This window comes from Entelurus aequoreus, linkage group LG22 (genome assembly GCF_033978785.1).
Source record: "Entelurus aequoreus isolate RoL-2023_Sb linkage group LG22, RoL_Eaeq_v1.1, whole genome shotgun sequence".
Classification (NCBI taxonomy): Eukaryota; Metazoa; Chordata; class Actinopteri; order Syngnathiformes; family Syngnathidae; genus Entelurus; species Entelurus aequoreus.
The window spans coordinates 44,044,963-44,060,957 of record NC_084752.1 but is presented as its reverse complement, the minus strand read 5'-3'; the positions used below and the strand labels follow the sequence as shown (position 1 = coordinate 44,060,957).

The window sequence follows — 15,995 nt, the reverse complement described above, 5'->3', positions numbered from 1 at the left end:
TATGCAATATTAAATCAGTTAATTTGGTCTCCAAATATAATTTATCTGCAATAATAAACTAAGCCTAATACTGTCTATTTTGACGAGGTTTTTGTGGTATTTAACAGAGGTGTGGACTCGAGTCACATGACTTGGACTCGAGTCAGACTCGAGTCATGAATTTGATGACTTTAGACTCGACTTGACAAAATGTAAAGAGACTTGCAACTCGACTTAGACTTTAACATCAATGACTTGTGACTTCACTTGGACTTGAGCCTTTTGACTTGACATGACTTGCTACTTTCCCCAAAACCTAAAGTTTAAAAAGTTATTTGGGAGCGCTCCGTAGCTTTCATTTTGTACGTGTCTGTCTGTCTATCAGCGTGTGTGCTGCGTGTCAGCGTGTGTGCTCTCAGTACAACAGCCAATCAAATTAGATCTACATTGTTTTCATCCCACAGCATTCAGCCAATCAAATTGCAGGACAACCAATGAACAAGAGTTGTCAAACAACGCGCCAGTGAGAAAGATTTATACCAAAGTTGGTTTCGTTCGGGTATAAAAACTACGACTTGGTCAACAAAAAACGAATTGCCGTATGCAAATCACGCAGTTCGAATATTACAGACGGAGACGCAACAACTTCCAACTTCGTTCGACATTTGAAGTTGCACAAAGAAGGGTAAGTTTTGAATGTAAGCTAACGTTTATTGGCTAAGTAACATGACTTTTATTTGCTGTGTAGTTAAATCAGTGAGGCTGTAAACTCACTGCTAACGTCAAAACCATAGACATCTTATAAGTAGACGCAGCATCGAGCGCTACTGCTTACTGGCGCAGACGAGACGCGGGGCCGCCATCTTGGAGTGGTGATCCGCTCCACTCAGTGCAATTCATTTGGCAGGAGCAATGAACTGTCAGCGCATTTAATTCATTTTACCTCACTGAATACCACTCATTTTCACGCGCTTTTTTGTCATACGTGTAGCTATGATAAAGGACACATGTTTTATTATTCATAGTTTGCTTAACAGTAATAGAATATTCTTATATGCTATAAGTGACCAGACGTCCGAGATCAAAACTGGGAATATAAACCCAGAGAAGGGGGAAAAAACGGTCAGCTATTTTTAAGTTAAAGAAACAATATAATTACGTTATATATACATGCGTATATCCTACATAAACAATGTATGAATACATTAGATATCTATATATCTTATAGACCGTATCTCTGTTGCTGCAGCAGCAGAGAGTTTATTCTGTCTTGACACTTTGTATTGATATTTTGTATTACATTCTTCCCTTAAATGATCATGTTTACAGTGATTGTTATATATGTATTTTTTATGTATGTCGCTTTGGATAAAAGCGTCTGCCAAATACTTAAACATATATAAAAACCTGAAAGTCTTTATATCAGCTAAAACCACCAATCTGTTTCACTGGATTCAGAATAAAACCAAATGCTGTCTTACCCAACAATGTTAGTATTTGAATATTGTTACTTGAAGACTTATTCCTGGTTACAATTATACTGTTAAGAAAGTATTGTCTTATATTGTGCCTAAAATGAGAATGCATCATATTCAGTGGCGGCTGGTGAATTTTGTTTTAGGGGGGGCTGAAAGTTTGTAAACCAAACCCCTGTAGGGGCGTCATCCTCCCCCAGAAGATTTGTTTGTGATTTTCACATACAAATATTGAAGATCTTTGCTCCTTCTTAACTCTGGTAATGTTATTTTCATAAAATACAACCAAAAGTACATTAATGTTAAATCTTACTTGTGAAAAGTAATCCCCCGATTCCTATTTTCAACAGTCCGCTCATTTGAGCAGGAAAACGCTGAACACCAGCCCGGCATCTTTGTTTTCTACCTGTCAACTGTCAGTTTAGGCTGCTCGCCGGCTCCTCATCACCACTTCAAGATGCAATTTGCTCGCGTCACAGCAACCAATACTGCGTCTACTTATAAGATGTCTATGGTTATAACATCATTTCAAACACAGCAATATGTTGCGTCCACTGCAGTTTGCTTCCTTATTCATACTTTTTGTCAAGTGATTTTTTTAAGCAGGGTTGCATGAGGTACCTACACATAACGTTACGTTAGTCATTGTATCACACACAGTAACATAACGTTAGACGGCGGTCAGCAGCACCGCATATTTTAGCCACCTACAAAAAGACAAACATAGTCAAATAAAGGTCAGTTAAAATGTATACTATATTAAGAATATGTGTACATATTGCATAGGGCCCTGACATCTAAAAAGTACAACTCTGTTCATTGTTATGTTCATGTATTTGTTCTGTTTTTCATGTGTACGCACACATAAACACACATACAGTATGAGATGAGATCAATGAGATAAGGTAAGAACAGAATAGAAACTGCTGTGGAACTAGTTACAATGCAATATGCCATGGAAATACAATGTTAACACTTTTGTACAAATAAGTACAGTTGCACTTGTTTTTGCAAATGTTTTTATTCTGTAAAGGAATGAGTTAAATGTTTAAAATTGTTTAAACTATTAAAATGACTGGTTAATAGTGCTATTATGAATTGCAATGTCAGTACTATTTTTTTTTCCTGCTGTTTCAAATGCACTTGTTTTAATAAATAAATACAGCGGTTTAAAAGCATACACAATCCGTGTAAAAATATTAGTCTGTGGTTAAAAGGACTTGAAAGGACTCGAAACTCAAAATGCAGGACTTGTGACTTGACTTGAGACTTTCCAGTCTTGACTTTGGACTTGACTCGGGACTTGCCTGTCTTGACTCGGGACTTGACTCGAGACTTGAGGGCAAAGACTTGAGACTTACTTGTGACTTGCAAAGCAATGACTTGGTCCCACCTCTGGTATTTAATATGTGGAAAAAGCTGCTGATTCATGTTACTGTTTAAAATCATCAAGAAGTCACTTTTGCATACCAGGAGATCTAAAAAAAAAGCAAGAATTATATTGTCAAAATGTACATATGAGTTAATATTTCCAACAAGCAGAGTTAAACACTTTTACTTTTGTTTATCTCTGCAGACACTTTTAAGTGTATGGGGAAAACTCAAGAACAAAAAGTAGTCCTGTTACATTCCAGTGATGTTCATGCCCTTATAGGCAAATGTCATAACAAGTAACATTTTAAGCCTAATACTGTCTATATCAGGGGTCACCAACCTTTTTGAAAGCAAGAGCTACTTCTTGGGTACTGATTAATGCGAAGGGCTACCAGTTTGATACACACTTAAATAAATTGCCAGAAATAGCCAATTTGCTCAATTTACCTTTAACTCTGTTATTATTAATAATGAATTATATTTACACTTAATTGAACGGTTTAAAAGAGGAGAAAACACGAAAAAAATGACAATTAAATTTTGAAACATAGTTTATCTTTAATTTCGACTCTTTAAAATTCAAAATTCCACTGAAAAAAAGAAGAGAAAAACTAGCTAATTCGAATATTTTTGAAAAAATTCAAAAAATAATTTATGGAACATCATTAGTAATTTTTCCTGATTAAGATTAATTTTACAATTTTGACGACATGTTTTAAATAGGTTAAAATCCAATCTGCACTTTGTTAGAATATACAACAAATTGGACCAAGCTATATTTCTAACAAAGACAAATCATTATTTCTTCTAGATTTTCCAGAACAAAAATTTTAAAAGAAATTCAAAAGACTTTGAAATAAGATTTAAATTTGATTCTACAGATTTTCTAGATTTGCCAGAATATTTTTTTTAAATTTTAATCATAATAAGTTTGAAGAAATATTTCACAAATATTCTTCGTCGAAAAGACAGAAGCTAAAATGAAAAATTAAATTAAAATGTGTTTATTATTCCTTACAATAAAAACAATTAATTTACTTGAACATTGATTTAAATTGTCAGGAAAGAAGAGGAAGGAATTTAAAAGGTAAAAAGTTATGTGTTTAAAAATCATAAAATAATTTTTAAGGTTGTATTTTTTTCTCTAAAATTATAAGAAGCCAAGTAAAAAAAATAATGAATTTATTTAAACAAGTGAACACCAAGTCTTTAAAATATTTTCTTGGATTTTCAAATTCTATTTGAGTTTTGTCTCTCTTAGAATTAAAAATGTCGGGCAAAGCGAGACCAGCTTGCTAGTAAATAAATAAAATTTAAAAAATAGAGGCAGCTCACTGGTAAGTGCTGCTATTTGAGCTATTTTTAGAACAGGCCAGCGGGCTACTCATCTGGTCCTTATGGGCTACCTGGTGCCCGCGGGCACCGCGTTGGTGACCCTTGACTAGCTTTTTGTGGTATTTACTATGTAGAAAAAGCTGTGGATTCATGTTACTGTTTAAAATCATCAAGGAGATCTCTAAAAAAAGCAGGAATTAGATTGTCAAAATGTACATATGAGTGAATAAATCCAACAACAACACAAAAAGGAGAGTTAAAGAAACTTTTACCTTGGTTTATCTCTGCAGACACTTTTAACTGGATGGGGAAAACTCAAGAACAAAAAGTAGTCCTGTTACATTCCAGTGATGTTCATGCCCTTATAGGCAAATGTCATAACAAGTAACATTTTAATACCCTTTTAAATATTGTTTTTAAATGTTTAAAATAAATTTTCATATTGGTTGATTGTCACTTTGTATGTGTACTGCATTTTAAGTGGTATATTTACATTTTTATGCAATATTAAATCAGTAGTTAATTTGGTCTCCAAATATAATTTATCTGCAATAATAAACTAGGCCTAATAATGTCTATTTTGACGAGCTTTTTGTGGTATCTAATATGTAGAAAAAAACTGCTGATTCATGTTACTGTTTAAAATCATCAAGAAGTCACTTTTGCATACCAGGAGATCTAAAAAAAAAAAGCAAGAATTAGATTGTCAAAATGTACATATGAGTGAATAATTCCAACAAGCAGAGTTAAAGAAACTTTTACTTTTGTTTATCTCTGCAGACACTTTCAAGTGTATGGGGAAAAGTCAAGAACAAAAAGTAGTCCTGTTACATTCCAGTGATGTTCATGCCCTTATAGGCAAATGTCATAACAAGTAACATTTTAAGCCTAATACTGTCTATATTGACTAGCTTTTTGTGGTATTTAATATGTAGAAAAAGCTGCTGATTCATGTTACTGCTTAAAATCATCAAGGAGATCTCTAAAAAAGCAGGAATTAGATTGTCAAAATGTACATATGAGTGAATAATTCCAACAACAACACAAAAAGTAGAGTTAAAGAAACTTTTACTTTGGGTTATCTCTGCAGACACTTTTAACTGGATGGGGAAAAGTCAAGAACAAAAAGTAGTCCTGTTACATTCCGGTGATGTTCATGCCTTTATAGGCAAATGTCATAACAAGTAACATTTTAATACCCTTTTGAATATATTTTTTTAAATGCTTAAAATCAACTCTCATATTGGCTGATTGTCACTTTGTATGTGTACTGCATTTTAAGGGGTATATTTACATTTGTATGCAATATTAAATCAGTTAATTTGGTCGCAAAATATAATTTATGTGCAATAATAAACTAAGCCTAATACTGTCTATTTTGACGATCTTTTTGTGGTATTTAATATGTAGAAAAAGCTGCTGATTCATGTTACTGTTTAAAATCATCAAGGAGATCTCTAAAAAAGCAGGAATTAGATTGTCAAAATGTACATACGAGTGAATAAATCCAACAACAACACAAAAAGGAGAGTTAAAGAAACTTTTACTTTGGTTTATCTCTGCAGACACTTTTAACTGGATGGGGGAAAACTCAAGAACAAAAAGTAGTCCTGTTACATTCCAGTAATGTTCATGCCCTTATAGGCAAATGTCATAACAAGTAACATTTTAATACCCTTTTGAATATATTTTTTTAAATGCTTAAAATCAACTCTCATATTGGCTGATTGTCAATTTGTATGTGTACTGCATTTTAAGGGGTATATTTACATTATTTGTATGCAATATTAAATCCGTAGTTAATTTGGCCTCCAAATATAATTTATGTGCAATAATAAACTAAGCCTAATACTGTCTATATTGACGAGGTTTTTGTGGTATTTAATATGTGGAAAAAGCTGCTGACTCATGTTACTGTTTAAATCATCAAGAAGTCACTTTTGCATACCAGGAGATCTCTAAAAAAGCAGGAATTAGATTGTCAAAATGTACATATGAGTGAATAATTCCAACAAGCAGAGTTAAATAAATTTTTACTTTGGTTTATCTCTGCAGACACTTTTAACTGTATGGGGGAAAACTCAAGAACAAAAAGTAGTCCTGTTACATTCCAGTAATGTTCATGCCCTTATAGGCAAATGTCATAACAAGTAACATTTTAATACCCTTTTAAATATTGTTTTTAAATGTTTAAAATCAACTCTCATATTGGCTGATTGTCACTTTGTATGTGTACTGCATTTTAAGGGGTATATTTACATTTGTATGCAATATTAAATCAGTTAATTTGGTCTCCAAATATAATTTATGTGCAATAATAAACTAAGCCTAATACTGTCTATTTTGACGAGGTTTTTGCGGTATTTAATATGTAGAAAAAAACCTGCTGATTCATGTTACGGTTTAAAATCATCAAGAAGTCACTTTTGCATACCAGGAGATCTCTTAAAAAAGCAGGAATTAGATTGTCAAAATGTACATATGAGTGAATAATTCCAACAAGCAGAGTTAAAGAAACTTTTACTTTGGTTTATCTCTGCAGACACTTTTGAGTGTATGGGGAAAAGTCAAGAACAAAAAAGTAGTCCTGTTACATTCCAGTAATGTTCATACCCTTATAGGCAAATGTCATAACAAGTAACATTTTATTACCCTTTTAAATATTGTTTTTAAGTGTTTAAAATCAACTCTCATATTGGCTGATTGTCACTTTGTATGTGTACTGCATTTTAAGGGGTATATTTACATTTGTGTGCAATATTAAATCAGTTAATTTGGTCTCCAATTTATCTGCAATAATAAACTAAGCCTAATAATGTCTATATTGACGAGGTTTTTGTGGTATTTAATATGTGGAAAAAGCTTCTGATTCATGTTACTGTTTAAAATCATCAAGGAGATCTCTAAATAAAGCAGGAATTAGATTGTCAAAATGTACATATGAGTGAATAATTCCAACAACAACACAAAAAGTAGAGTTAAAGAAACTTTTACTTTGGGTTATCTCTGCAGACACTTTTAACTGGATGGGGAAAACTCAAGAACAAAAAGTAGTCCTGTTACATTCCAGTGATGTTCATGCCCTTATAGGCAAATGTCATAACAAGTAACATTTTAATACCCTTTTAAATATATATTTTTTAAATGTTTAAAATCAACTCTCATAGTGGCTGATTGTCACTTCGTATGTGTTAACAGGGTTTAACAGCAGTAAAAAAAAGTCATTTAACCGAAAAAAGAAACAAAAACAAAGTTTAAAAAATGTAAAATAAAAAAAAAAAACATGAGCAGCTGAATATAAGACGACCACCACACCACCAAAGTCTGACTTTCTAGAAGCATCAGTCGTCATATTCCGTGTACTTCTTGGCCGAGCCGTGCACTTTGCTGGCGGGGTACTTGATCCTGTTGAGGGCCATCTTGTGCAGCACCGCCTGGGGGAGATCCACCCGGCACTTCTCGGCCAGCTCCACCAGGTAGATGAACACGTCGCTGAGTTCGTGGGCCAGCTGCTCCCGCTCGGCCTCGCTCCAGTCCGGCAGACCCTCGGCCACCTCGCCCTTCCACTGGAAGAGCTCCGACACCTCGCCCACCTCCCCGACCATGGCCAGCAGCAGGTTGCGGGGCTGGTGGAAACTGATTCCAGGCGCGCTCGTCGGTGAACTCCGCTTGCATGCGTCGGATGTCTTCCACGGTGGGCTGCGGGCTGAAGGTGAAGGCGTCTTTCTTTTCGTCGGCACTTCCATTAACAGCCGGCGAGACTCGCCGCCATTAACCGTCGTTCCATTCGAGGCCATCATGTTGAAGCGAGTTGCTTGTAATCACGGAATAACACCCGCCAACTTATAGATAGGGGAGAAGTCCCGCCAAATATACAACCGGAAATCCGGTGTCGCGACCCGGAAGTCTTAATACTCGCTTTAACTGGGATTTGTAGTTTTCTTTCATATTTCTTACGAGCTTCAAGCGCTGGTATAAACTACAACTCCCGTGTATGTCCGCGACAAACAACATGGCTACCTCGGCTGTGACAGTGAAAGGCGGCGTTCACTACAAAATGATAAAAGCAACATTATTTTGTCGAAATGCGTCGTTTGCAGCCAGGAGACTAAATATGTCTGCTTCGACTAACGACCACCGACTACAGGCCAGGACGAAAGGGTAGGTGAACGTCTAAATACAAATAGACGGAGTAGACATCGAAAGGGTAAAAGAAACCAGATTTTTGGGAGTATTAATAGATGATAAAATGAACTGGAAATCTCATATACAAAACATACAACATAAGGTAGCAAAAAACATTTCAATAATGAATAAAACAAAACACGTCCTGGGCCAAAAATCACTTCATATTCTCTACTGCTCACTAGTGTTACCATATCTGACTTATTGTGCAGAAATATGGGGAAATAACTACAAATGTGCGCTACATTCGTTAACCATGTTACAAAAAAGATCAGTTAGAATAATACATAATGTTGGATATAGAGAACATACAAACACTTTATTTATTAAGTCAAAAATATTAAAGTTTGGTGATTTGGTAAAATTGCAAACAGCTAAAATGATGTACAAAGCAATCTATAACCTGCTACCTAAGAATGTACAACATTTCTTCTCAACTAAAGAGGAGAAATATAACCTTAGAGGAAAAAATAATTTAAAACATTTATATGCACGTACAACACTTAAAACTTTTAGCATAACAGTATGTGGAATTAAATGATGGAATGGATTAAGTAAAGAAGTTAAAAATTGTACTGACATGATCCAGTTTAAGAGGTTGTTTAAATTAATAGTGCTTACAAAGAAGAAGAATTATGAGAAAAACTTCCAACCTTATTGAAAATATTCTTCATCTCAGTATGTTAATAATGACTGAATTAATTAATTACATATTACAAACTGTTGTATATACTAATTCATAGATGTTATTTTATTATATAAAAAGGTCAGTAAATGATTTTATATAATTGTAAATGCTTTGAAGTGGGAAAGGGGTAGGATTAAATAAGCTTTGCTTCTTCCTACTCCTTTTCGGGCATGATGTAAATGAAATGATATGAAATTGTGTGATGTATTATGATGTAAATGTGTTCATGTTCGAAATAAACTAAAAGAAAGAAAGAAAGAAAGCGTCGTCAAAGTACACTGCACTGGACTTTGTAAAGCGTCCGAGTGCACTTCTTCTATTAAACTTGTAGTCACTCAATGAGAAGACAAATGTTTCATGTTTTGTATGGCTCGTCTTCGGAGAGAGAATGTTTTCTGGTGTTTACCTTCGTGTGGGAATGCTCCTTTTTTTCTCGGTTGTTATTGTCCAGGGGGGACAAGCGGTAGAAAAATGGATGGATGTTCTTTTTCTTTTATTGTGCTTTTTTTCCCTCATACAAAAATACATCAACATAATGCTTTTTAGAGTTTTTCTTTCTAATTATAAGTTTGCTTAAAAATACATACTTTTTGGAACTTTCACTATAAATATGGCTACAAAAATCACATTTTTATGTTAGGTAAGGCAAGGCAACTTTATTTATATAGCACGTTTACAACCATTTTTAAATTGGACCAAAGTGCTTTACAGGTTAAAAAGCATGGAGCAAAAAAGAAAAAACAAAAACAAACAAAGAACATAAACAATGAATTAGCTTTTTGATTGATTGAAACATTTATTAGTAGATTTGCACAGTACAGTACATATTCCGTACAATTGACCACTAAATGGTAACACCCCAATACATTTTTCAACTTTTTTAAGTCCGGGTCCACGTAATCCAGGGATGTCCAAAGTGCGGCCCGAGGGCCATTTGCGGCCCGCAGTTAATTTTTTAACGGCACATTCTAAAAGTACGATTAAAAAAAACATAAAAAGTGGTATAAAAGAGTAACAGGTGACAATAAAATGTTGCTATGTTGACTCTAATAACACTAAGCTGTCATGCAGGCTGTTTCTTCTTTAAAACATAATAATGAATCAAAAATGAATTATAGACCTATTCAAGGCTCCAATTAGGTCACATTAAATATTCTACTTTGAGATATTTTTCGGGGGAAATGTTGCATATTTTGTGTTGGCATATAAAAAACTGTTTTTTTTTTTTTTTTTAAAGAAGGGCCTAAAATGAACAAACAAGGAACATAATAAACAACAATACAAGTTATAATTGGCGGATAGATCTGAAGTTGATCTCGAGACTATTGTGTTAACAGTTTTTTTAAAAATTACGATTTATTTTTTAACACTTTACTGAGCAGGACCCTTTTGGATCCCCAATCATTTTAGTGTTTTTTGTTTTTTTTAAAGTGTCTGCTCAAAAAAAAAAAAAAAATTAAAATCAATGTTGTCATGAGTTATGTTATGAGTTCCAATTATTATATAATCTGAAATGTTCCACTTTAAAATGTTATTGGGGGAAAATATTTCATATTTTGTGTTTTTTCCATTAAAAAAAATGGGTTTTCTCTGACAAAAAGGGCATACAACTTAAATCTAAAAAAAAAAAAAAAATGTTATATTGACAGATATACCTAATGTTGATCTAGATATTTAAACTTTGAATAATAATAATAATACTAAATTACATTTTATTTATTTTTTTGAACCCAAACCCTTTGGAGTCCCCGGTATCAAGCCTGAGTGGAGGCCTAAATGTATATTTTTTATACATATATTCTATTGGTTTTTAAAATAAAAAATATCAAAATGGCCCCCGCTTGCTTTGATTTTTCAATGTGCGGCCCTCAGTGGAAAAAGTTTGGACACCCCTGACGTAATCAATTCATGGTACAAATATATACTATCATCATAATACAGTCATCACACAAGTTAATCATCAGGAGTATATACATTGAATTATTTATAATCCGGGGGGTGGGATGTGGAGGGTTGGGTTGATATCAGCACTTCAGTCATCAACGATTGCATCATCAGAGAAATGGACATTGAAACAGTGTAGGTGTGACTTGGTAGGATATGTACAGCATGCAAATAACATAGTGAGTTCAGATAGCATAAGAACAAGGATATACGTTAGATTATTGTCATTTGGTTATTTACAATCCGGGGAGGTGGGATGTGGAAGGGAAACACGATAGTGCAATACGGTAAAAGGGTTCCAATAAGAAGTAAAATTGCAAGATATAAATAATAAAAGTGCGACAAATTGAAAAAAAATTTAAGTAAAGGGGTTGGGGGGGACTAGAAATGGTGGCCTATTGGGCGGTCCTCAGCTCAGGTTGAAGGCCAGTGAGAAGAGGTAGGTCTTAAGAAGGGTTTTGAAGACCCCCAAGCTCTGGGCTGACCTAATGTGAAGGGTGTTCCAGAGCTTAGGGGCGGCAACGGAAAAGGCTCTGTCCCCTCTGGTCTTTAGCCTGGATCTGGGGACCGCCAGCAGCAGTTGGTCAGCTGACCTTAGGGCTCTAGACGAGGTATGATGGTGCAGAAGCTCGGTCAGGTATTGTGGGGCCAGGCCATTTAGGGATTTTAAAACAATTAAAAGTCATTTAAAATCAATGCGGTGACTTACAGTAATGTAATGGCTAAATAAGATAAATAATTGCAACATTAAAATTATTCACTACTTTTCAACTAAACTTTCTGAATGAATTTTGCAGACAGAATGCGAATGTCTAACAATATATCTTGTTTAATTTCTTTAAAAAAATAATATTATATAATTTTAGTATTGCAACTTTTTTTCGCAATACAATTTCAATTCTACTAATATTGAGTTTTTCTTTTCAAAATAAAAGCTAATTCTTGTAACATTACACTAATACACAACTTTGTGTTCAAACCCCGGCCGAGTCATACCAAAGACTATAAAAATGGGAGCCATTACCTCCCTGCTTGACACTCAGCATCAAGGCTTGGAATTGGGGGTTAAATCACCAAAAATGATTCCTGAGCGTGGCTCACTGCTCCCCTCACCTCTCAGGGTGTGATCAAGGGTGATTGGTCAAATGCAGAGAATAATTTCGCCACATCTAGTGTGTACTTTAACTTTAACTTAACTTTTATTTATTTTTTCCGTGTGTCTTTGGTGTAAGGACAAGCGGTAGGAAATGGATGGATGTTCTTTTTTCTTTTATTGTGCTTTTTTTCCCGTCATACAAAAATACATCAACATAATGCTTTTAGAGTTTTTTTTTCTAATGATACGTTTGCTTAAAAATACACACTTTTGCAACTTTCACTATAAATATGGCTACATAATTACATTTTTATGTTAGTAATGTATTGACTTTATTAAAAAAAAAAATAATAATGCAACATTAAAATTATTCACTACTTTTCAACTAAACTTTCTGAATGAATTTTGCAAACAAAATGCGACTTAAACAAGTTGAAAAACTTATTGGGGTGTTACCATTTAGTGGTCAACTGTACGGAATATGTGCTGTGCTGTGCAATCTACTAACAAAAGTTTCAATCAATCAATCAAATCAATTAATGTCTAACAATATATCTTGGTTTTTTTCTTTAAAAAATAAAATTTTATAATTTTAGTATTGCAACTTTTTTTTCACAATACAATTTCAATTCTACTAATATTGACTTTTTCTTTTCAAAATAAAAGCTAATTCTTGTAACATTACACTAATACACAACTTTGTGTTCAAACCCCGGCCGAGTCATACCAAAGACTATAAAAATGGGAGCCATTACCTCCCCGCTTGGCACTCAGCATCAAGGCTTGGAATTGGGGGTTAAATCACCAAAAATTATTCCCAGGCGTGGCCGCCGCTGCTGCTCACTGCTCCCCTCACCTCTCAGGGGGTGATCAAGGGTGATTGGTCAAATGCAGAGAATAATTTCGCCACATCTAGTGTGTACTTTAACTTTAACTTTAACTTAACTTTTTTTTTTTTTTTCCGTGTGTCTTTGTTGTAAGGACAAGCGGTAGGAAATGGGTGGATGTTCTTTTTTCTTTTATTGTGCTTTTTTTCCCCTCATACAAAAATACATCAACATAATGCTTTTAGAGTTTTTCTTTCTAATGATACGTTTGCTTAAAAATACACACTTTTGGAACTTTCACTATAAATATGGCTACATAATTACATTTTTATGTTAGTAATGTATTGACTTTATTAAAAAAAAAAAAAAAAATGCAACATTAAAATTATTCACTACTTTTCAACTAAACTTTCTGAATGAATTTTGCAAACAAAATGCGACTTAAACAAGTTGAAAAACTTATTGGGGTGTTACCATTTAGTGGTCAACTGTACGGAATATGTACTGTGCTGTGCAATCTACTAACAAAAGTTTCAATCAATCAATCAAATCAATTAATGTCTAACAATATATCTTGTTTTTTTTCTTTAAAAAATAAAATTTTATAATTTTAGTATTGCAACTTTTTTTTCACAATACAATTTCAATTCTACTAATATTGACTTTTTCTTTTCAAAATAAAAGCTAATTCTTGTAACATTACACTAATACACAACTTTGTGTTCAAACCCCGGCCGAGTCATACCAAAGACTATAAAAATGGGAGCCATTACCTCCCTGCTTGGCACTCAGCATCAAGGCTTGGAATTGGGGGTTAAATCACCAAAAATGATTCCTGAGCGTGGCCACCGCTGCTGCTCACTGCTCCCCTCACCTCTCAGGGGGTGATCAAGGGTGATGGGTCAAATGCAGAGAATAATTTCGCCACACCTAGTGTGTACTTTAACTTTAACTTGTATTTATTTTTTTCGCGTGTCTTTGGTGTAACTCAACCTTTACCAAACTACGACTGCATTCCGATGTATTGTAAGACTTTTGTTAAGTCGTCTGCTTCCTTCTCGTCCTCAGTGTTCCTCTGCAGCTGGAAGGAGTGGTGGGCCTGGAGATCCACGCCCAGATTCACTCCAACACCAAGTTGTTCTCCGGCTCGGGGGTCCATTTCATGTCTCCTCCAAACTCCCTGGTGTCATTCTTGGACGCCTCCTTACCCGGCACGTTACCTGTGAGAGTCAGGACTTCATTACCATTGCGCGAAAATAATAATAATGTCATCAATAATGAACATTTATGTCTTTCCAGGTGTTGAACAGACGATGCGTTGAGGCAGCAGTGATGACGGGGCTGGCCCTCAACTGCAGCATAAACAGGAAGTCCCTTTTTGACAGGAAACACTACTTTTATGCTGATCTCCCCGTAAGTTTTTCAAGCTTTTTTTTTCTTTGCATCATCAGGTTAGAAGAATGGGCTTGACAGAAATGCTCATTACACTGCAAAAAGTCAGTGTTCAAAAACAAGAAAAAAATAAATAAAAATGAGGGGTATTTTATTTGAACTAAGCAAAATTATCTGCCAATAGAACAAGAAAATTTGGCTTGTCCAGACTTTCCAAAACAAGTAAAATTAGCTAACCTCAATGAACCCAAAAATAGCTTAAAATAAGTATATTCTCACTAATAACAAGTGCACTTATCTTGGTAGAAAAAAAAAAGAGACCTTTTTGCTCAATATGTTGAAAAACGTTCTTAAATGAAGTAAATGCTAGTGCCATTATCTTGACATAATGATATGCGCTCGCCATTACATTTCTTGAAACCAGCAAACTTATACTAAAAACTAGAGATGTCCGATAATATCGGTCTGCCGATATTATCGGCCGATAAATGCGTTAAAAATGTAATATCGGAAATTATCGGTATCGTTTTTTTTATTATCAGTATCGTTTTTTTATTTTTATTTTTATTTTTTATTTTTTATTAAATCCACATAAAAAACACAAGATACACTTACAATTAGTGCACCAACCCAAAAAACCTCCCTCCCCCATTTACACTCATTCACATTAATTCACACAAAAGGGTTGTTTCTTTCTGTTATTAATATTCTGGTTCCTACATTATATATCAATATATATCAATACAGTCTGCAAGGGATACAGTCCGTAAGCACACATGATTGTGCGTGCTGCTGCTCCACTAATAGTACTAACCTTTAACAGTTAATTTTACAAATTTTCATTAATTACTAGTTTCTATGGAACTGTTTTTATTAGAGATATATGCGTTAAAATGTAATATCGGAAATTATCGGTATCGTTTTTTTTATTATCGGTATCGTTTTTGGTTGTTTTTTTGTTTTTTTTATTAAATCCACATAAAAAACACAAGATACACTTACAATTAGTGCACCAACCCAAAAAACCTCCCTCCCCCATTTACACTCATTCACACAAAAGGGTTGTTTCTTTCTGTTATTAATATTCTGGTAGGTTCCTACATTATATATCAATATATATCAATACAGTCTGCAAGGGATACAGTCCGTAAGCACACATGATTGTGCGTGCTGCTGCTCCACTAATAGTACTAACCTTTAACACTTCATTTTACTCATTTTCATTCATTACTAGTTTCTATGTAACTGTTTTTATATTGTTTTACTTTCTTTTTTATTCAAGAAAATGTTTTTAATTTATTTATCTTATTTTACTAATTTTTTTAAAAAGTACCTTATCTTCACCATACCTGGTTGTCCAAATTAGGCATAATAATGTGTTAATTCCACGACTGCATATATCGGTTGATATCGGTATCGGTTGATATCGGTATCGGTAATTAAAGAGTTGGACAATATCGGATATCGGCAAAAAGCCATTATCGGACATCCCTAACCAAAACCCTTCAAACAAGTAAAACACTCTAACATCAAATCTGCTTAGTGAGAAGAATGATCTTATCAGACAGAAAATAAGCAAATATCACCCTTATTTGAGATATTTCATCTTACTTAGATTCCACTTTTTGCAGTGTAGGCAAAGTCTGTCTTCTACTTCTTCCTATAATACTATTATGGCTTTACTGAAGAAGTGGCGGCAG

General features: G+C 34.1%; 2 protein-coding genes across 3 annotated transcripts in view; one reads left to right on the top strand and one right to left on the bottom strand.

Annotated features, from left to right (window-relative positions):
* Positions 1 to 7,166: 7,166 nt before the first annotated feature.
* On the bottom strand, positions 7,167 to 8,111 carry LOC133639442 (dCTP pyrophosphatase 1-like). Its single transcript, XM_062032732.1, is given in 3 exon segments — positions 7,167 to 7,798; positions 7,800 to 7,924; positions 8,063 to 8,111. Coding segments are annotated over 3 exon segments (468 nt in total). The 3' UTR covers positions 7,167 to 7,504.
* Positions 8,112 to 8,155: 44 nt separating this feature from the next.
* LOC133639798 (glutamyl-tRNA(Gln) amidotransferase subunit B, mitochondrial-like) overlaps positions 8,156 to 15,995 on the top strand; it is a 71,282-nt gene continuing 63,442 nt past the window's right edge. For both annotated transcript variants that reach the window (XR_009823859.1, XM_062033410.1), the window contains exons 1-3: positions 8,156 to 8,324; positions 13,972 to 14,125; positions 14,203 to 14,316. Coding sequence is in view for 1 of the 2 variants with exons in the window: in XM_062033410.1 (XP_061889394.1) it covers positions 8,158 to 8,324; positions 13,972 to 14,125; positions 14,203 to 14,316 (435 nt within the window). In the remaining variant the exon portion in view is untranslated. The remainder of the gene's footprint in view (positions 8,325 to 13,971; positions 14,126 to 14,202; positions 14,317 to 15,995) is intronic.